At 45.7% G+C, this 22208-nt stretch overlaps 1 protein-coding gene across 1 annotated transcript in view; it reads right to left on the reverse strand.

Annotated features, from left to right (window-relative positions):
• LIMD1 (LIM domain containing 1) overlaps window positions 1-22208 on the reverse strand; it is a 29423-nt gene that overhangs the window by 1418 nt on the left and 5797 nt on the right. The window contains exons 2-6 of the mRNA XM_075083432.1: window positions 16026-16127; window positions 4789-4856; window positions 3439-3501; window positions 1843-1973; window positions 678-729 (exon numbers count right to left, since the gene is read on the reverse strand). Of these exons, the coding sequence (XP_074939533.1) occupies window positions 678-729; window positions 1843-1973; window positions 3439-3501; window positions 4789-4856; window positions 16026-16127 (416 nt within the window). The remainder of the gene's footprint in view (window positions 1-677; window positions 730-1842; window positions 1974-3438; window positions 3502-4788; window positions 4857-16025; window positions 16128-22208) is intronic.

The raw sequence follows: 22208 nt of genomic DNA on the forward strand, positions 1-22208 counted from the left end.
AAGAGAAGTTGCAAAGGACTACAGCAGGATCAGACACATACACTCTGTAGATTGCTTCCTGCAACAACGTGAATGTTGAACAAATGCACTTGAGCTGCTGGTTGGACACCACAAATAAATCCTGCCACCTGCGGTTATTTTTACTGTAAAGCTTCATCATTGGCTGCAGATATCCTCTAAAATGTAACGTCAAAAATGTCAAATTCCCTCTGTTTAACAATCACATCTATCCCAAATCAGGCATTAATGATTTGGTAATTTCAATATATCACTTTTCTTAGCATTTTAAATTGTTTTGCCCAAGATCCTTCTCCTCTAAGTATTAAAACAAGTTTGTCCCAGAGGGGTCACACAGAGGTCATTCATGAGCACCACCAGCATTTAGTGACATAAAGGAAAGGTATCCCAAACATAAAACTAACAGCAGTATAATCCAGCAAGAGATGAAAAAAAGCAGCCTGGCTCAGCAGAAATAAGCTTCATTACTGAGCAAAAGAAGGGTCACATCTCATGGGCAGTGTATGAGCCTAAGTCAAAAGGTTGCACGCCGGAGGAAGCGATCATCTCTCCCCATCCCCAAGGACATCGGACTTGACACAGGGTCAAGTGTGGAAGAGGGCGAGGCTTGAGACATCACGTTCCCTCCCCAGAGGGGATACAAAATAAAAGGCTCTCACCTCAGAGGGCAGAATAGGAAGTCCACATGCTGCACACTTTGGAGCTAAAACTCTGGAAGAGCAACGAGAAAGTGAAGGCAAGTTATAGATTAACATGAAAAGAGAGGCCTGTATGTTCTCGGCAATAAGATGAAAAGCTGCAGCTGTAAATAACTTATCCACAGGAAAGCTTTACATCCTGATATCATAAATTCATTTTAGGATTGATTGTAAATAATGCTTGGTACACGTTGCTCAGTCAGGCAGAAAGTTACATTTTACATTTAGTGCCAGAGAAAAAAACAAACCCACTGCAGAATTCTTGGCTGGTGCTGAGAGATTTGGAAGAGAGAAGAAGGAGAAACTGAGCAGGACTGTCCCCAGAAAAGCACATTAATAGAAGTAGCAGCTTTGCACTGGGGCAGGAAACCTCAGAGAAAAATGCTGTGGGACCATAAGGTTCTTTACAACCAAACTTAACACAGTAAATAAATAATGAAATGAAATAGCAAGGAAACGTGCATAATTGCAGAAGAACGGTGGCACATGGAGGCAAATCTAATCTTGGCACAACACAGAACAGTTCCCGGGGCTGCGTGAGCAACACTTAATACTCTGCCTGCCCAGAAAATGGAGCAAGGAGCAAAGCGAGCCAAATGGATGCTCAAAATGTGTGCAGCTCTGATATCATAACTACCAGCTAAGAGGACAGGCATTTTATTTTACTAAATGACAAGTGTTTTTTTTAAGTGGATTTATCAGTTGTTTAATTTAGAGCTGGATAAAAGTTTCACTTTGATTTCTAAAAGCATTCTTTAAAAGTCAGTGTCAGCCCTGCAGCTACTCAAAAAGGAACTCACATTGATTTCAACAGGCATTCACAGCCTTACTTCAGGGTGGACTGATTTCTTACATCACTGAACACTTCATGAGCGCTATTTCTCACTACCTCTGCTTTGCAGAAGCGGCAACAGAAGCCTAGGGGTGCTGACTTCCTCAGAGTTACATAGAAAGTCGATGGCAGGGCAAGAGGAGAGACATCGGGAATTTCTAGGGTCTAGCCCCATCCTCGACTTCTACCTTCTAATCCTGTCCCTCTTTTATTAATCCACGCTTTCTAATGAGCTGAAAAGCTAAATTAGAGGTTTGTTGATTGGAGCATCTCTGCTGTTTATTTTGTCCTTACTTGTGGTAATCTCTAACACAGTAGATTTTGTTTTCAGAGTCTACAGTGAATGGCACACCATCCAGACACTCGTTGCAGACCACGCATCGGAAGCAGCCTGGGTGATACGATTTCCCTAGAGCCTGCAGGATCTGCAACAACAAAGAAAGAGGAAAAAAGCATGTGAACAGCCAATTAAGGTGAAAATAATAATAATTAAAAAATAACCTACATCAGACAATGCTGCATATTGATCAACAGGGCCCTGCCTTTTTTCAGGCACCTCATCTAAAAAATGTATTAACAGGGATGGAAAGGGCAGCTGGAATCAGTATATATCACCTGGTTCCAGAGAAATTAATTATTAGCATGGGTAAGAAAACAATTTAGAGTCTCCTTCAAGGTATTTAGCATTACAAAGGATAGAAGTGACAGAATTTAAAGGAAAGAAAATAATTTCTGAAGCCAACAGTTGGAGAATACTTAGCAGGATCACATGGCAAGACATAGCAGGCCAACAAAAGGACATACATCTTTATATCCTCCATGAGAGGCTGAAATAAATGCTATTGCTAGGTTTTCATAATGCCTTAGATATCCAAGAGCTTTGTACTCACTAGCCTGGCTTTCTAATTAACACAGACTATGGAAACTGTATTGAACTCAACTGCTGCAATTCACCTGCTGGCTTTGGGGCAGCAATTACTACTTGGAACACCAGTTCTGCATATAAAATAGCTTTTCCAATTTTAGTGCTTTCCAGTATAAGCAGGCAAGCAAAGATAATTAATGATAAGCAGTAGAAAAATCTTGGGAGACGTGCTGTGAAATAACCACTTAGAAATTCCTAATTTCTTTGCCTCAGCTGTAGCTCATGAGCCATTTGACCATGAATTTGTCTCCCTCTGAATCACCCACAGCTGAACGATGCCTGGTGCCGGCTAACAGCCAGCTGAGCCCCTGGGCCGTGACCCACTTCATGCACATCTTGAATGGATGGTACCTGTTGTAGGCTAATGAGATCTGCCTGCTTCAGCAGGATGTCCACACATCTACTGAACAGTTTTCAAGGACTTGGACAGATCTGAACTGAGGTCTGGATCACATGATTTGTGTCAAATCTATTCCCCAAGGTATCAGCCCAACACCTTCAGCACCCACAACAAGCAGCAACAAGACAGCAGCTTCATCCTGATGGTACATGGGAAGCCACAGCTTCACTACAGGAACGACAGCCTCAGAAGAGCCACGCTGATGCTCCACAGGAAGGGAGCGCTGCAGCGCCACAGCACTTCTGAGCAGGAAACATCAACAGGATTACGAATACACTGTCCACGGAAGCCACAAAGGGGATGAAAGAGCTGAAGACTCTGATTGTCAATTTGCACTGAAAACAGGCAGAGCAAAGTCTCTGCATTGCATACAGCAGGGTGCCAGCTTTACTTCCCCCCCAAAAAAATCAACAAAAGGCTTAGTGGATTTTCTTTCTGCTACCAGTCTCACACTAGGCAGACTACCAGCTGATAACAGACAGTACTGGATATAAATATATATTGCTTTTGATGCAGTCTTCTAAAAAGCTGTAGGATTTTTTCTCCTAGAGCAATTATCACTTACCATGTCCATTATCAAATGACCACAAATGAAACACCTGTCAGCTGACTGCTGGAAACCAGAATACTGCAGGGACAAAAAAGAATTGGCTTAAAATTTCACAAGCCTAGTCAAGCATAAACAGCAGCATATTATGGGGTGTTATTTGCTTGGTCTTTTCCTGTACTCCAAAGCTAAACTTTTCAGTGCTTTTTTTCAGTATATGAAGCTGAGCACAGGTCCCCAGAGGATATTCTATAAAGACATCAGACTTCCACTGTTCAGAAGGAGTATGAGTTCCTGTAACTTTCAAGTCCTAAATTTAAGTTAATGAAGTATATAAGTAAATACCATAAATGCACATGCAAATAAAGCATTTACTAATAAGACTTACATTCTTATTTGACCATGTGAATCTACATGCCAGGAACTTACTTGCCTTTATCGCAGATCTGTGTATATAGGCTCATAAAGCCAAATTCTTCCTTTGGTTACACCATTATAGGTCTACTGGAGCTTCCTCGAGGTCAGTAGTATCATCCCAGCTCTCTGGTAGTATAACATTCAAGTTTGGCCCAGAGCACCTTTCTAGCTGCTATTGCTGAGATCTAACGGTAAGGAACTGCCTGTCATGTCCATGACATGAACCTCAGGCACCATTTGTCTAAGGTTTCAGTCCTACCTGAATGGTGGAAATGCAAACTGGAAAAATGAAGTATTTTAGATGCATTTAACCAATCTTTCAATTTTCAGTCTGTGTAGAGTATACTGATGAGAGCAAAGAAGATTAACTCAGTTCTCCCTGACAGAAATCACTACTCTTTCCCAATAAATATGCAAATATGACTTTTTCAAGTCTCAATGAAGGCTTAATCTATGAGGGCTCAAGGGCAGAGGGGTATATGGCTTTCTACCTCCACCAGCCAAAGAGAGGACCATGGGGTTTCTTCATGCTCAGGTACATTCACACAAAATCCATTGAGGGCAATGGAAAGGTAACCATTAAGACGCCCAAGCAAAACCACTTCATTGGTAAGTTAAATTCACTCCTTGATTCTTCTGTAGCCGTTCATTTCACTCCTGTCTCCACAGCATGGCCACAGAGATGCTCTTTGAAGGAGCATCGTAACAGGCTACGGCTTCAACTACAGGCTCTGCGCTGCAAAACTGTGGTCTTTCACTCGGCTACTTTCCGCACCACATGTGGGCGGCCACCATTGCTGGGGCTGGCCCTGGGTAAAGAAGGAGCAGAAGGGCCAGGCAGGACACTGGACTAGAACTGTGTGAAGTGTGGGCAAAGCTGCTGGACAGAAAGGACGTGTGTCTGCCAGAGAAGCTGAGACGTGCCAGCACAAGGGTCAGCTGTGTGCTTACCAGGAAATCTTCTTCACAGAACACCTTGCCATTGACAAAATAAAAGGCTTTTCCTCTCAGCTTTCGACCTGAGGAAAAAACACAGAATGAAGAGACAGGTCAGTGGGGAGAAAATGTGAGCAAAAACTGGCTGCTGAGAAGCAAACAATGAGGACATCTGAGCACAGCCACCACACAGCTGCAGAAGAGCACCCAACCCCAGCACAGGTGTTCCCACCCTCCAGCACGACTAACCCCATCACCTCTTCCACTGGTGGACCCCAGGAGAGGAGCAAGAAGAAGAAAGGGCATGCAGAGGATGATCCATACTTGATATCGTTCCTCAAAATGTCACCTCCCATGCTGTTCCACTAGAAGGTGCCTTTGACCAGCAGCTGCCAGATAAGCCACTGTAATACCCAGCCACCCGGTCCGCCTCCAGCAGAGTGCAACACCGGAGCACTGAACATGCTTCTCTCTGCTTCCTACCAGCGTATTCATTATTGCAGCTGCCTAAAAAATCTGAAAGCGTTTTTAAAAATATTTTTTTTTCAAACCAGCATGTCCTAACAGAGATAAGATGACAAAGTTTTTCCAAGAAAGGACTCTACACATGGGGAATATAAATATTTACTGCAGTTTTTGTGTTTATTCCTCACATTCACTGTCTGTTTTCAGTTCCACATAACTATGGCAACACATGCTCACCCTGCTGCCACTTCTTCTAAATGTCTTGCCTTCCCCTGGAGAAAAGAGCTAGGTTTTGTTTGTTTACGAAAAGCTGCTCCTACCTCTTTGCAGCCCTGTTTCGCTACTCAGCCAGAGGTTTGAAATGCAGCCTAGGACTGGAGCAGCTCTGCTTGGTCAAGGAGCCCCAAGAGTGTGCCCAGAAGCAGTGCCTGGGGAGAGGGAGCAGCACTGCCCGGGCACAGCTGGAGCAGGACGTGCCACAAGCTGGTTTCAGGAACCTGCCACATATTGTTGGAAGGAAATTGGAACAGAGGCACCAGGGCCCAGAAGCCTCCTGCTTGATATGCATGCAATAATTAAAAAATTATCCTCAGCTGCTATGTGTATAAATGCAGATGAGACAGGGGACTGGTCTGGAGCTCACCTCTCAGTGCTTTATGACATGTACCTACCTGGAAGCCTTCAACAATTAACCATGCTGGCTGCAAAGTATTAAGAAAAGGAGGAAGACAAGTAAAACCACTTCAATAAATTAAGAGCTTTACAGTCTCCTGCATACGCCAGAGGGCACCCTCAGGCTGGGAAACAATTCACACTGCTCTTTTGGAAATGGAGATGCTCCAGTGAAGCTCTAAAGTTTTGCCAGTGAACTCAGCCAGACCAACATTTCACCAGTAGCCCCTAGTGCCCAGCCCAGGTTTCAGCCAGCAAGGTGGGCAGAGGATGTGGCAAGTGTGCTTTTCAAGGAACAAGCCCTGGTTTGCACATGCAGCAGCTTCACGGCTAAGCTGCAGGCATTGCTTGGCTGTGTGTTTACCGGGTGGCATAGGGGACACAAACATGCTGCTCCGACACACTCATCGTCCCCCATTCTCCTCTAATCCCCACTGGGGGCACTACCCAGAAGCCAGCCCATGCTTTCACCAACGCAGACATCAATGGGACATGGAAGAAATCTGAGCACGATGCTTTTGGGTTTTCTCTCACCCACCCTGATGCTTTGCCAAGGTTGCTGACACCAAAACAGGACCCAGAGCCCAAAATAAAAAGTGTCTAATCTTGAACTCATTAGCTTTGTGGCTCGTAACCCAGGGTGTATATTTGTATGATAACCCCTCCTGTGTGCCAGCTCATCCATAAGTAAGCCCAGCACACTCACCGGCAGTCACAGTTTCTGAGGCGGGGAAGGAGAGGCATGGGGATACCTGGGATTTGCAGCACCCTTAACAACGGTAGTCCTAAATGAGTTAACAACAAGCCTAACGCAGCAAGAAGTACCCCCAAAAATCTCCTGCTGATTTAAACACAGCACAGGGATTTGGCACTCCTAAAAACGAAAAACAAACAAAAAACATTTAACTTTGATTTTAAATTATGTGGTGGTGGTGGCGGCTCCAGTTTAGAGCAATGGGCAGGTGCCCAAGCAACTTTCCACCTGTATGCAATGTCTCTCCTTAAAGACAAACTGGCCGTAGTGAGGAAAAACATGGGTGGAACCATGCAATGAGGAAACTCTCCTTTGGACGATGGCCGGTGCGTGAGCAGCAGCTATCACAGCAGAGGGGATGAGGTTTGGATTACTGCCACCACGTCATTTTTCCATGGTGACAAAACCAGGATTTACCGGCCATTCTGCACCCAGTATATTTTTAACCCTGTGACATTAGCAGGTCAAGATTGATGGCAACAGGCCTTCAGAGAAGGTGCCACAGCTGGTGTGCTGCTTCTGGGCTTCTACTGCAAGCTCATTCAGCAAAGGGATAAACCCCTTTTTATGAAGGATTTATAATTTGGCTGTTGGTGTTACATGGGCCCAGGAAGAAGAGGTGCTGTCACCAAGAGCACTTTGGGGGAAAGAGGGTATGGTTTAATTACTTTCTTTAGGGAATAAGTAGTCATTTTTACTATTTTTAGCTCCTCTCCACAACTCTCTCTAAGCTCCTGGCAGAAGCATAAATGGAAATTTGCCAGAAGAGTGAGTAACTACGTACCACTGCAGCCGCCGTGGGAGCAGTGCAAGCAAACAGAGCCAATTTCTCCCTCTACTGCTCTCAGTCAGCCTTCCCTACCTACACTGGGAGGGAGTTCTCCTCTTACCACCCCTTTGAGGTGAGGAAGCATCTCCTCATCATACAGATGAGAAAGCAAGGTGCAGGAAAAGCTCACTTCCCCAGGCTGTGCTGGGGACCGTCCCGGTGGAGCTGGGAAATGCACACCGTGGCTGTGGCCACACCAGTAAAACAAACTGTGCTGGGACTGCCCCACAAAGCAGAGCAGGGTGGCAGTGGCTTCTGCCCCTGCGCTGAGCTCCCTGTCATGGGACAGCGCCTTAAATTAAACAAATCCCTCTCAAAAGCGATACTTCTGACTGTGTGCCTGAAAAGGCTGGCACAGGTTTCGCTTGAGCACAGAGATGCTGTCATAATTTCACCGAAATGAACAACTGAGAAATTAAATGGCATCTAAGGAATTGATCAACTGATATTGATCACTGCCTACTTTAAATACTATCACTTTAAATATGCATCATGATGACTACAGAGACAATCCTGGGTTTATCAAAGGGTAATATTAATGCGTGGCTTGCTGCTTTCAGGATCAATTGCTCTACTACATGTCTGAAGCTGCTGGCTCCTGACTGTATTTCACTTTTACTTCACCCTGAATTTAGTTGATCTCTCACCTGCAAAAATTCAGACAGTTAAAATTCTTCAGCATGTCAACCCTACCATCTTCACCTGTTGTTACAAGATTTCTTGATCCTCTTCCTGACAGGAGGTTTGGGCCTCATGCTTTTATGTACTTCTCATCCCTACCATGTCTGTCTAATCTGTTTACCTGTGGGACCTTCAGGATGACCTCGAGGTCATTTCAGCATCAATTTCAGAATATTTCAAGCTTAGTCACTAGTGCATTTGTGCTAAAACAAACAGACTTTGCTTAGCAGCTGATAATAGCATACCACGAGGCTGCACTCCCAGGATGCTGGTGCTTTTGTTCATCATTTTCTTAAACGACAGCTCTCTCCTTTTGAAGTTCATATAGAGAGGGATTTACCAGGGACTTGCAACAGCCCAAGAAGGATGCTGGAAGATGCATCATTTGCTTGTTGTGGAGCTGGACCCAACTTTCTGTTTTGAAGTTGCTTTTCCATTATTTATTAAAAGGACAATGGGGTCACAAACCCCATTGTTCAAAGACAAGAGGTTGCTCTCTATGCATGTAATGGTACAGGGCCACATCCAGATCCCAGGGGTCTATGGGGATGCATGACCAGGACCCCACATTGCTGGGGAAGCAGCATGGGCCTCACTTATCACTTATCTAAGCACTCTGGAGCTCCCTGAGCTATCTGCACAGCAGATGGGCAAGAATCACTGCAGACTGGCAGTTGCTTCCAGGTCCTTTCCATGCTGACAGCCCTGGGCTTCTGTCATTACAAAAATCAGTCCTTAGAGCGCCACAGCTCTAAGATAAATTTGGACATGTGGTTACCAATGGAACATTAAATACAAAAGAATTTCAGTTTCCAGATTCAGTGGATGTAGCCTGCTGACACACTAGCGGGACGGCAGGATGGAACCACCATCTGTCTAGCTGCTAAGGATTGAAACAAGCTCCTCCTCAGCCCTTTGGTGGCTCTGGCTCAAGCTGCAGTCCTTCACCCAGTTTTCATCTCCCCCAGGTAAAGCTGCGAGGAGGTTTGGATTGAAGAATCTACTCTGGTCTGTGCACACCCTGTGGGCAGCACAACAGGCCAGACGGAGCCCAGAGACCTTGGCTTCCTCATACCAGACCTTGGCTCCCTCATACCATGCAAAAGTTCCTGCTGCCCACAGATCAGCAGCACATGCCCCACTGGTGCCCAGCCACCACATGCAATTTTGGAGCCCTCCATGGATACTGGCTTTGGTGACAAGCAGTATGGTGTCCTACTGTGTGCTGCAGACTAGGTTGAGCATCAGAGCGCTCTACTTAATTTCTGCCATCTCTGCTATTTCTGTTGGCCACCATCAAAGCTGGATGCAGCATTGAGTCTGGCACAGAAGCGTCAATATTTCCAATCCACTCTTGAACTGGGGCTGCATGAAAGAGCCACTTAGATGCCTGCACATCCTCCAAACCAAGTAAACTCAGACTGCGATCAACGAGCAGACCCCCCAGATGAGATCAAAGCCTTGATGAAGCCGTGGGCAGGAAGACAGGATGACTCTTAGAAAAAACTGCACTAAGACACAGTAGCTCCATTACCATTAAGATGTTAAGCCTCTCAGCTATACCAGTTGTATAGTAAAATTGCAAAAAACACCCTCCATGCTCTCACCACACATTTGAGGCAGTAAAAATAATAATAAAAAACCTCTGAGAAAATGATCAGATGCTTTTAAACCAAAAGCATGCTCTGGCATGTGTAAGAAAAGATCAGCCACCTCTAACAGCAAAGCAACCACAGGTGAAGGCAGAAATGTCTCCTCAGGGTAACATTGCGAAACCACAGTAAGACACACAACTGAGCAACACCTCTTTGCTGATGGCAAACTGTTGCAAGAAAAATATTTTAATATCTTCTTTTTAGAGAAAACCCCTAGAAGCTTCAAAATTCAGAGGTAAGATAAAGTCACCCTGGGTCAAAGCAGCACTGCTACCTGGGGAGTCCTTGCTGAGGTACTGGTTTTCAACCTAGCGCCCAGCCGTTCTCTGCACGGACAGCTGCCCTGTTCCCCAAAAAGCACCAAAACCAAGCGGCCGTCAGAGCTGGCCTCCACCCATCACCCACCGACTGTCATTGAAACGTGTGGAGGCTGGGAGGAGGAAGGAAGGGGAGGCAATCTGTGTCCTCAGTGAATGTATCTCTGCATTGAAACTACACAAGAGAGCAGTTTTTTAATTTCTCTAGGTATGAAGAGGCCTCAGTGTTTACTGAGCCACTACTCAGAAAATTATTCATAAGTACCATTAAAACATCATAAGATACCCCCTAAAATATTTACAGCACAGATAATCCTATGCCTGTTCTTAAAAAAAGCAGTACTTTGAAGATGGCATTATAAAATAAAAAGACCAGAAAGACTAGAAATTTATTCCATTAAAGGTTTAAAACTTTTTCTCACATTGTCCTAACGATTTCAGATTTTCAGCCAGCACTAAAACACATGCAATCGACTCAAACCACTAGCATACTGATAAAGCCCTGACTGCATCCTCTGTTGTGTGAGCTGAACGCTTGCATCTTTCCAGCAGGGACATCTTCTGAGGACACCCAGACTATGCCAAAGCCCATTCAGCTCAGATCCCAAACCACTACCACCCTGAAATCTGGCCAGGAGAGGAACAAGTACCATCATCCTACCGTGAAACTGCCCTGGCATTTCTCATCTATGGCAAGCACTTCTTGTGCCAAACAGCAGGGGTTTCTCACCAGCGAGCTGAGCGACTGAAGAGAGAGAGTCAGCAAGAACAAAGCAGCACTTTAGACTAGGGCGGAAATAAAACACTGATGCCTTCCCTGTCTCCCCAGCTGTCAGCAAAGCTAGGCACGGCTGAACCTCTTCTGAGATTACTTTTGCTGAAAAAAATATATGGTTACTACGTGGACACTTGCATGATAATTTTATTAAAGGGATGCTGAGGAAGTATTACCAGCAGTACTTTGCACTCTCCGCTTTGAAGATCTGCACATTTCTCACACATGTTGATCAGTATAGAGGTTTTATATCCAATTACAAGCAGTAAATTCTGCCTCCACTAAAAGCACTGGTAGTTTCTGCATCTGAAGATAACCATACACGTACATATACCACAGGGAAATTCACTTGGTGAGGCTATCTGTCCTGCAACCTGGAATTAAACTGCACTCACAGAAAAAGGTGACTTTTTCCTTGTAGAGTTATTTAGCAATCCCAATAAAAAAATGGCCTTGTTGTTCCAGGGGTTATATACTAATATGGGGCACGCTATTCAACGCAATTATCCTAAAGACACCAAGAGCTCTAAGTAGGCATGCTTTATAATCACTGCAGCAGGACTAGAGGGTTACACTCGCAGATATACTGCTTTGATATCTTAGCCACCTTGTTTAGTAAATGACTCTTGATACCTCTAAACACAACTACATTGTGAAATATTAAAAAGAAACCCAAACATATATATACCCAGAGGGTAGCAAGAAACAGCCAGCTCGTGTTATTTCAAACTCTGCCACTGGAATGGCAGCCTGTTACCTTTACACAGACATCAACATTACTCTGAGCTTACAATAAAAAAAAAAAGAAAAAGAAAGTAATGTAGTAATGTTGACATGTCAAAGGTCAAATTCTGTAATCTGGCAAACGTGAAAGGTTTCTACCTCTTTGTAATAAGGGGTCAAAATCTGATCCTCGTTTTGGACCTTCTGCTGCTGTTCAACATCGAACCCTCCTTCAAACCACCTTGCAATCAGTTCTTTCTTTCTGACTTCCTTCCTCGCCTACCGATTTCCTTCACAGTCATCTCTGACACTTCCCTTGCACTTTTTTAGCTTTCAGATTTCCTCTGAGGACCAAGCGGCTCAAGTACAAGACCCTTATGCTCTAAATTATGCTGTCAGCAGGACTAAAAAGGTCTTTTTTCCAGGCAGTCTGCAGCAGTCAGATATAAGGCTGGCTGAATCCTAGAAAAAAACACTAAAACACGACAATAGGGTAGAGTGATACTGTCTAGTTAAATCTGTATCATTTTTAAGGTCTCCTTACTACTTAAATAATGACTATCAACATCCGGAAACACCTGCATTTTTTAGTGTTACGAGGAGGTGATTTAACTTAAATGGTTAGTGTGTAACAAACCATTTGATAACTACAACTGTTTGTCCAACAAACTGAAAAAAACCCAAGATGGAACCGACACCTTGAGCTTGCAGGAAATAGCCATATGAGTTTCGAGGACTTTTTTTTTTAACCTGCTTTCATGGCCCTCCTGTAAAGCAAATATGATTTATTACTAATACTGCAGAAAGGGCCTGAAGTTTTTTCCTCTCCATCTCTGCAAAAAGCTGCCTTGTTTATGCCTCTGCCCTGTTACAAACAAGAAGATAAATGAGAAATTTATGCCAAAGTAACCATTCTAAATCTGTTGTTTTGACCTCTAAACCAAATTTTCTGCATTACATGCCAGTGGCTCAGATAAAACAGTACATTTTTTTTCCTGACAACTGAACCCTGCAACATATGCACAGCTCTACTCAAGAAACTGCTCTAGCATTCATCCCTGAACACGTGTATCAGGAAACAGAGGGTGTAAGAAATTTGGCACCATGAGGTATCAAGCCCCCCCTCCTTAGACCCTCTTGGTTTTCTGTATCTGGGAAACTAATGCATATTTGGACAGAAATCCAACTACGAGCAAAATTAGAAATCCTCACTAAAATGAAAACAGCAGGACAGCAGATATAAATATCTGGAGGACAATATGCTTTACCTTAATAGGTAATTTTCTATATTTTATTTATTGGAGTGGAGATACTCAGTATTCCACCAGAGCAGAAATTTTAGGATTGAAATCATGAGCAACCTTGACTTCTCAAAGACAAGGTTGTACTGGATGGTGTCCAAGATGAACGCCACTTGACCTTAAAAGCACTACTTACTTTTCAGCTGGAAACCAGAGTTTCCACATAGACTGCTCAAGACCTGCTTTCCAGCTAGACAGACAACACCATCCAGACAAATATTTATTTTTCTGGCAGATAAACTGGTTTCATCATATTTACTGCAAGCTTGCAGAGAGGCACGTGCTCTCTCTGGGTAACAGCAGGGCTCTGTGCCCTTCATTCATCTTGTGGCTGATGGTCCGGGGGACTGAGAAATGACCTAGGTCTGGGAAAGGGGGGATCCCCCTCAGATACATTTCCTCCCTGAGTGGAGGGCAGGACAGCATGTACCACCCCAGGCATCAGTTAACCAAGACAAGACAAGGCTGCAAGACAAAGAGCCTTGGTGAATCAGAAAGCCAGCCCAGTTAGGCCTTTACAAGCACAGCAAGCCAGGCAGCAAAGCACGCTGCGGGGCGGGTGGGGAAATACAAACACCCTCCCCATGCCTCAAAAGCCCCTGGAGCAAACGACTTCTGCATGAAGGGCCCTGCAGACCACAGCAGCAGCGCAGGAAACCACCCCCTGTACCGGACGGTTTCTTGTGAGCCTTGCCACTTGTAGAGGTGCGTGCATGTGAGGGCACACCACGGCTGCAGAGGCCTCCCTCCAGCACCGTTCTACTTCACATATCACAAGTCCCACGCCACCACACACCCTCCTCTCCATCCGTGGCCGGCCACCGCTGCGCCCAGCTCCTGCCTTAGTACAGCCGCTGCCCCAACGGGAAGGACTTGAGCTTTCACGAGCACTCTCCTGCATGTAACAAGCCAAAACAGGCTCTCTCTTATAATCCCATGGCTTCCATTCCCCTTTTTTATCTCACAGGGAAATACAGTATTTTTTACTCAAAGAAATATTATTATTCCCCACCTTTTTTTTTTAACTTGCATTTTTACTAGGTTTGGGTTTTTTTTTTTTACTTTCCATTTGAAACCCTTTGCTCCAGCACATGCCCAGAGATTCCTCAGTTACAGCCTGAGTAAGTGAGAAAATGGGCTTCACTTTGCCAAACTTAGGGGTTTTTCCATCTTTCTAAGCCTCTCCTAACACCCAAACCTTTTCATATTGCATTGGAAACCTTTGGAAAGGGTTTCCTTTTAGAATAAGCAGCAAATAGCTATTCTTTCAGCCCTCACCAACCCACCTCATTAGAAATGGAATTAAGCTATTTTTTAACCAAACACAAACATAATGAGAAGTAACCACTGACACCTCTGCAACTGCAAGTACCTCTCTAACATGGGTCTTCAAATAAAGATGGTAAAATCTGTTCTAAAAGGAAGATCAAAAGCATTTCCTTCTAAAGCACCAGTTGCGCAGCAGTAATTTTAGAAATTTGAATTTAGAAATTCAAATTTAGAAATTCAGAATTTCAACAGCTTGAACCTGCTGCTGGATTACTTTTAACAGGAGCTTTGTGCGCAAGGGCTGTTTGGAGGCTGCCCATCCATGGTGGGCAAGAGGTCCCTGAATCAAAGCTCCATCTGCAGCCAGGAATCCTCTCCGCAGAAAAAAAAAAAATTGAATTAATCAATAAGAAAGGACGAAAGATTGAGCTGCTGACTTCTGAGCCTTTAGGAAACTGCCACCACACGCAAAAAAACACTTTCTTTTCAGTTTTCCCATCTTTGGTCACATGACGGCAAAGTGCTCTACTGAAATCATAGGTGAAGCAAGGCAGCTGGTGTCAGACAGCTGGGAAATAAATGAGCACAGTTCAAGGTTCAGCTATTATTAAAAAGCACACACATCTTTCTATATTTATTCCCACTTTACAGCTCTAAATAAAACACATGCAATCCTGATGAGCTTGCAACTCTAAATACAACACAGCAGTAAAACCCTAGGACTCATCTGGGGAAACCAAACTGATATATACAAAAGCACCAGAAGGATTATTATTTTTTTTTGTGCCACCACATATACAGCTACATTTCTAAAAATATGCTACTAGCCCTAGAGTTAAACATGACAAAATAGAAAAGTTACTGTCTTATAAACATGGCCACAATTTGAAACCAAGCGGCCCGGTTCCTTACCCCAGCTCCATCACAGACCTCCTTGAAAAGCTGTTCAAGGAGGATCCATTCATTGCAGCATGATATATGCTCCAGCAAGCTTCACGTGTGGGTCTGACACATGGCAGGGAGCTCTCTGGGGCCAGCCAAACTATCTACCCCGTTTCCTGGGCAGATTTTGCAGAGCTCACCATCACCGCTCCCAGCCTAACACCTCTGGCACAATAACCAGCTCCCTCCCTGCAATAACCTGAAAGCAAGCCGGCAGAGACATGTCCCTCATCTCGGAGCATGGCTCCATTCCTCTGGAGAAAGAACAAGCGAGATATGTAACCTGGGTCATTCATGTACTTAGATGCTTTGACCAGAGGTCCCTCAGAAGGGCAAAATGATTACAGCAAGTAGAGGTCATGCATGCAGTGAAAATACTGTGACCGGACCGACCATGTAGCAGCTCCACCCGAAAAGGTGCCTCTGGTGCTCGCAGAGCCCGCCACCGACCTGGCGGCTCTCCCTGGGGTAGGCTGGAATGGCTGTAAAGTCTGATGTGACAAATAAAAAACGCCTAAAAGCCAGCTAAGGCATATTCACCGCCACTGTGAAAAAATACTCTTATGCTGTTATGAGTAAGAAAACATAGCTGTAACGGAACGACAGAGGAATGGAAACAACCATCTCCCATACCAGAAGGCAGAGGCTTGCACAATCCCAAGAATCTTTTCTACATGCCTTGCAAGAACCCATTCAAAAACAAATAACAACCACCACCACCAAGACATACAGCTGTGGCAGACTCCAGCTAGCAGATAATTCAATAACCATCTCCTTTTTTGCCCCCACTTTGCACCAGAAAAACATGAAGCCCAAGCAGTTTGCCCCAGGGTCCTGCTCCAGCAGCAGGCTGGGCAGGGTGTACTCACTGCAGGCTCCGCAGGTGAAGCAGCCGTCGTGGTAGAGATTGCCCATGGCCTGGCAAGCCTGGTTTGCTCCATACACCCCCTTGCTGCACTTCACGCAGGTGCCTGGAAGAGAGAGAGGGAGACAGAAGTGAGAAGCGGCACCCGGTGGGCAGCTGGGGTCACTGGCTGGGTGACCACACCTGTAATTCGGCATGGTGGCTTGGCAGCTTATGACCAGGCGGTTCACTGTAGCCACAAGATGTAGGTGACATCAGCATCACCCACCCTGAGAGCTGCTGTTAACAGTGGCCACAATGGTCATCAAACCTCCATGGCAAAAGCTGTTTACAAAAAAGTAAACTGGACAACAGCAGCCCTGTTTGTCTACAGTGACATCTCCTTCCTTCACCCATTCATTCCCAAAACTTTATATACATTTAAAACCACTTAATGACCTTCCCAAAAGCCTGGGTGGTAGTAAGTGGTGGTCAGGGCTGTTCACAGACCAATAGTTTCTGATACGTACTGCACAAAAGAAGCTTGTTGGCTGCAACTGATGTGAGGAAAACATACCTCTTCACTTAGCGCCTTTAAGTCTTCATCAATTTCAGACCCTGCTCACATCTGCTGAAGGCCCTAAGGATTTCCCACTGACAGAAAGCTGGACTGACAACCTGACACCTACCTCTCTTCCCTCTGTCAGTCACGTCTGGATAGAGAGACCCAACATAGGCGCTACGTACAGACCATGTATCCTGCCCAGAAGTTCTTCTTGCCTCTTGTAGGGCAAGGCAAGAAAGAAGTCAGTTTTCAGGAGAGGACACCTGGTGGCAGCAGCACTACCAGCTGAGGGGGGCTGACTGTCAGGTGGCCCATGGGGTGAAGGAGAGCCCAGGCCAGCACACATGGTCAGCTTCTGGCTATAAGCTGTCCCAAGTGCAAGTCCAACCTGCACCTTGTACCCTCTCCTGCCACCACCATCCCCTAAAGACCAGGGTCAGCTCTGGAGCTCCAGAGGAGGGAGGAGACGACTGCGCTCGGCCATTCAGCCCAATCTCTTGCTGCAACCAGCACAGCCAAGCGCAGTTGCAGCTGCACCCACCCCAGTGTGGGGCTCCAACCCAAAACCCAAGCCAGGAAGAGAGTGAAGGGTAAGGATATCCACCTCATGAGGAAGCTGCTGGGACCCTCCAGGCGCAGATTTGGGGAGGGACTGCAGGGAGAAGTCTTTAGCGCTGCAGGTTCACAAAGGGGGGGGTGCGTTCACCTAAGGCCTCTCAAATCTCACCTCCTTTCCACATAAAACTATTTTGATAACAGAGTAAGAAGTGACAACTGAGTTTCATGCCCTTGACGGCATCTGCTTAGCAGGACCTGCCCCCTCCACTCAGCAGGGAGAAATGCAGCGAGGCCACCCAAAACCACTATTAGTGGCTGGGGAGAGAAAGTCCTTGTCCAAGGAAAATGACACATCAAGCCAGTTTACTGACTTCAGGCATTACCCTGTGATTGCAACAGATTGGTTTTAAAGCAGCATCACCCTCTAACTACCTCTAAATGAGCAACTTTAATCCATGCTTAAGCAAATAAACACAGATCTACCCAAAAAGGGCAGCATGAAGGACAAACAGAAGACGTGTCTCTGCTCCTCAGCAACCCTGCGGATGTGACTTCGCCTCCAAGTCTCGCCTTCCACCACTGCTCTGACTCTTAAAACTCCCTGGGGGAGGGACTGTTGGTCACATCTTGCTCCTACTGGCCCAGGGAGGGACACCATCATCTTGCTGGAGAACCTTAGTCATGCCGTGGTTAACAAAACTTCACTTCTTTTGGGGCCCTGCAAGCTTCGAAGTAATTGGAAAGGTCTGGTGAAAGTTAGGAAGAAACCCAATGTACTTACAACAGCACTGAAAAGTAACTCCCAACTCCTGCAGCACCACACTAGCAGACCCAGCACGGTTAATAATTTCGTCCTGCAGCTGATAGCTGTGGCCATCAGTTTTCACACTACAGTGTTAAAAATGCTCAGGAATCCTTTGCAGTAGCACACGCAGGGATGCTGAAAAGCAGATACTTCATTTTCCCGGAACAGACCTGGCTCTCTGTGCTGCAGCTGCCTGCATGCATTCAACTGCACGCTGAAAGCTGTCCTAGCGCTGCTCCAAGCCTCACTGCACTCAGAGCTGGAGTCCAAACTGACACAAACCTGGAAAGAAGGCTGCAGAGGATAATTAGTTACTCTGTTTTGTCCAAATCTGACCCGAACTGAAATGCTAGCTTGGCTGCAGGCCCACCCCAGCACGCAGACTGGCACCAAGTTAACAAAACTTGCTGGTTCTTTTTGAACCAAGCAGATTTATCTCAGTTATTTATTGAAATGAACATTTTAGGAAAGCAAAAGATAAATTATGCAGGCATTACAAAAAAAAAAAAAAAAAAAGAACAAAAAAAAAGGGAGAAGACAAGACAAAGATAAGAAAATTTGGCTTTTCAAATGGATGTGTTCTCCCAGGAGCGCATACATTCAGCAGCAGCCTGGGACACCGACACAAGAGCTAACAGCTACCTCTCAAAATTCCCTCTCGACTACAGCAATGCCGAGTGCGAAGTTTTGAGAGCAGAAAACCTGCTGATTTTGCTGCTCAAAGCCTTCTTTCCATGACATTCACCAGGCTTTCCACAGAACCGATGTATTTATTGCACTGCAAGTGCTGCATTTTCCCCTTTTCCATGGCAATGAGTGGCTGCTCCAGAAAAAAATCACCATCATGCTCTGATTTCCTCCTTTCCAGAAAGCAGCTGGGTAACACTGAATATGGATGAGTGGCAAGAAGCAGGAGGGAGAAAGCACAGGAGCTGCGTGCAAGCAGAGTCCATGGTAAAGATGCTGGAAGGCATCTAAAGCCACTATAAAATACCCTAACACAAATCCCACAGAGGGCAGAAATTGCGTCTGCTGTCTCCTGTCCATCCCACTTAAGCTTCAGAGCATAGGCACTGCCTGTGTTTTCCCCAGACAGACAGATACTCTGGCCGGATCCTGCAGGAGATGCCGGGGCTCCTGCATCTGTATCCAAACCTTCCTCCACCTCCTGCCCCTCAACTATCCCCACCATCCTTCCCCCTTTCTTCCAGTTCATGCTCCGTTTCATCCCCTGCTTAACCCTTTTATCCACTTCCTTCAATATTTAGGCCCTTAAAACATGGAAGATAAAGTCATAGAATGAAAGGGCTTTAAAAATAAATTGACAATGTTGTCTGTAAAAACTATAATGTGCTAAATTATGCAACTATGTAGTAACCAGTCACGCTACAAGTATTTATAGATATCCTGTGGCAAGGCTGACAATTCAGAAATGGCACGATGGCAAATCTATGTATAGATTATGTTTTTACTTGTATCTGCTAAATGTGACTTGAAAGCCAATTAAATCTCAGTAGCAATTGGAATTATTCTAGAAATAAGTCTTTGCTTCTTTCAACTACAATATCCTGAAGTATTTTAAGCAACATACTTGAGCCTTCATCTCTGACTCTCAGCACACCTGGCTTGAAAGGGGAAAAAAAAAGGCGATTTTAATTGATTTTTCCTTTCCACTTTTTTTTTTTGCCACTCGCTCCCTGCTGCCACAATGATCCTGTTTCTTTCACCTTAGGCCACGCAAGGAAAAGGCAATACCTGCTGCTGACGGTGGCCAGTTGCTGAGCTCAGCAACACATGTGCGAGGCCAGCCTGATGGAAGGCAGCACAGCGCAGGCCACATCCAACCCCATCCCGCCGCAAAACGGGCTCTGCGCCCTGCTCCATGCCAGCTCCGACAACTATTTCCCAAAAGAGTGCTGAGCGTGCTTTCTGCCAGCCAGGGCGTAGAGTTAAAATGTCAGCAGCATCGATCCAGCCCCATGTGCTGCTGACACTAGTCAGCAGCTCTGGGCAATTTTCCTGGCGTAACGCAGCATTTAGCAAAAACTTCTGTCCTCAGCTCGAAGCAGATGGATCCCAAGTATCCACAGCTCAGCGAGATGCCCGATTCCTGCACTTAGTTACTACACCACACGTAACAAGCGCTTATGCAAACACCAATCTGAGCGGATATCCCCTCCGAAATTATGTATTTTAACCTCAGAGGGTGTTATTAAGACATTATTAAGGAGAAACGAATGGTTTCTCTTTTGGCACCAGGATGACAAGCCCAAAGCACCACACATGGAAAGCGCCGGTAAATTCACGCTCGAGCGTGCCGGCAGAATGGTAGCCAGATTTGGAAAGGGAAAGGGATGCAAATTGCTGATTTCGGCTCAATTTCTGCCGGCAGGGCAGCCAGGCCCTGGACAACAAAGAAATCTCTGTTCCCTTTCGCATCATGCGGCAAGCAACCGCCCGCGCTGCAGCTGAGCGCCTGAACAAAGGGACCTTTCGGGCAGAGCTGGGACTGAAAACATGCCCTGTAAGCCACGTCCCGGCACCCACCGTACTCCATCTCGGCACTGCAAACCACAAGGCGGGCTGCCACCAGGAACAGCCTCAGCTGGCAAGACCAAACAGGTCTGATGCAGACCTCAGGGGTTGTCAGAAATGAAAGCAAATGCGGTACCTAGTCTGAAATGCTACCAAAGTTCAACAAGTGCATTTCTATTTACTGCTGGACTCAAAGCCTTTAGAGGTGTTTTTTCCTCTAAGTGTTGCTATTTCATGCTCACCAGAAGCAGCTCAGTTACTTACTATATCCCACTCACTAAAAATTCAATGCAAACCATGCTGAACAACAGCATTTTCTGGGACTGGTCGGTATGGTTTATTTCCATGTGCCAGACATCATCTACCTACAAACCAATAACACAGCTGTGGGCTCTTCCAGCAGCATCCCCATTCTCAGCAGCATCCAGGACAGCCAAGCTTTTCTACACGTGCCGCTGGTTGGGCTTGCTAAGACTGTCGCTTAATTTTAGTGGGCCAAATATGTTGCTGTGCTGCTGCAGTGGTGAGATTTCCTTGCCGTGTCAATCTGGTCCTGACAGACAAACGCAGTGGCAGGATGATGGGGAGAGTCTGGTGGTGTAGGCCTGCATACGTAGCTAACCCAGAAACAGCACTTGGAGGAGTAAGTCTATCCTACCCCTTCCACTTACTCCATGCAAGCCACATTTCCATGAGCAGCTTGACTCTTCTCCACCACACATAGCTGGTTTTTGCCCCCTCCTTGCAGGGGGCTGGATTTATGCAAAGAACCTCCAATTGCATTTGGAAGAAAACCCCAGAGCCTTTGCACATAAACACCTCCCATATCATCCTTCCCATCTGCTCAGACATGCATGTGGCTAATCCAGTAGACCCTGCTGCCTCTTGGTAGAAGCTGTACCTCACGAGGGTCCTTCCCATCAGAGCAGGAAAGGGGAAAAAGAGCTTTACTCTTACCTTTTTCCCCTTTCCCGCTCTGACGGGGAGGACCCTCATGAAGGCACACCTTCTGTGTTTCCGACCCACCCATTTATTCCAGGAGAACCAAGTCTTCCACTTAATGCATTTTTCAAAGACCATCTGCTGAAAAAAAGACGACTTCACCTAGTCATGCCCAATGTGATGCTCAGTTCTTCAGGTTTTACTTCAGACCTTCTCCTGAACCTGATGCCACCTCCCCTTGGCTCACCCTAACCAAGTCATTCCTACATCAAACTCTAAATTAGACATACTGCGTGCCTTGCTATGCTGTTATCCACTCCTGTGCAATTGTGCTTGCTGGAGAGTTGATTTCATGGAGATCTGGAGGCCCATGTGAGATTGAGTGCCTGGAAAACCTGGCAGTCTGGTCCCATTCACCACTGGGTATCATCACTCCTATTAGCCCCACGTTGCCACTCAGTGGTAGCAAAGATGAGCAGATCCTCCCTGCCCCAAGAACCACAGAGTTGGTAAATGCTGTTTTTCTGTACTGTTTTTGCATGCCATGGTCTTGACCTCCAGCTTTGCTGTAGACAGTCGCGTACACACTGCCAGTGAAGTACAAAACGCCATAAAACTCACGTCAGTGACATTTTAAGTACCTTACAGCGATGTCAGAGATTACATTAACTCCAGTGCCAAATGAATGCTGCTCCTTACTCCTTTCAGTCCCCACTGCCACAGTATCCTGGCTGAAAGACCTACTGATCCTCTGCCTCAACTCCTTCCTTTTGGTACAGATTTTTCCTTAGTTTGCAAACACA

The sequence above is a fragment of the Phalacrocorax aristotelis genome, chromosome 2 (assembly GCF_949628215.1).
Source record: "Phalacrocorax aristotelis chromosome 2, bGulAri2.1, whole genome shotgun sequence".
Taxonomy (NCBI): Eukaryota; Metazoa; Chordata; class Aves; order Suliformes; family Phalacrocoracidae; genus Phalacrocorax; species Phalacrocorax aristotelis.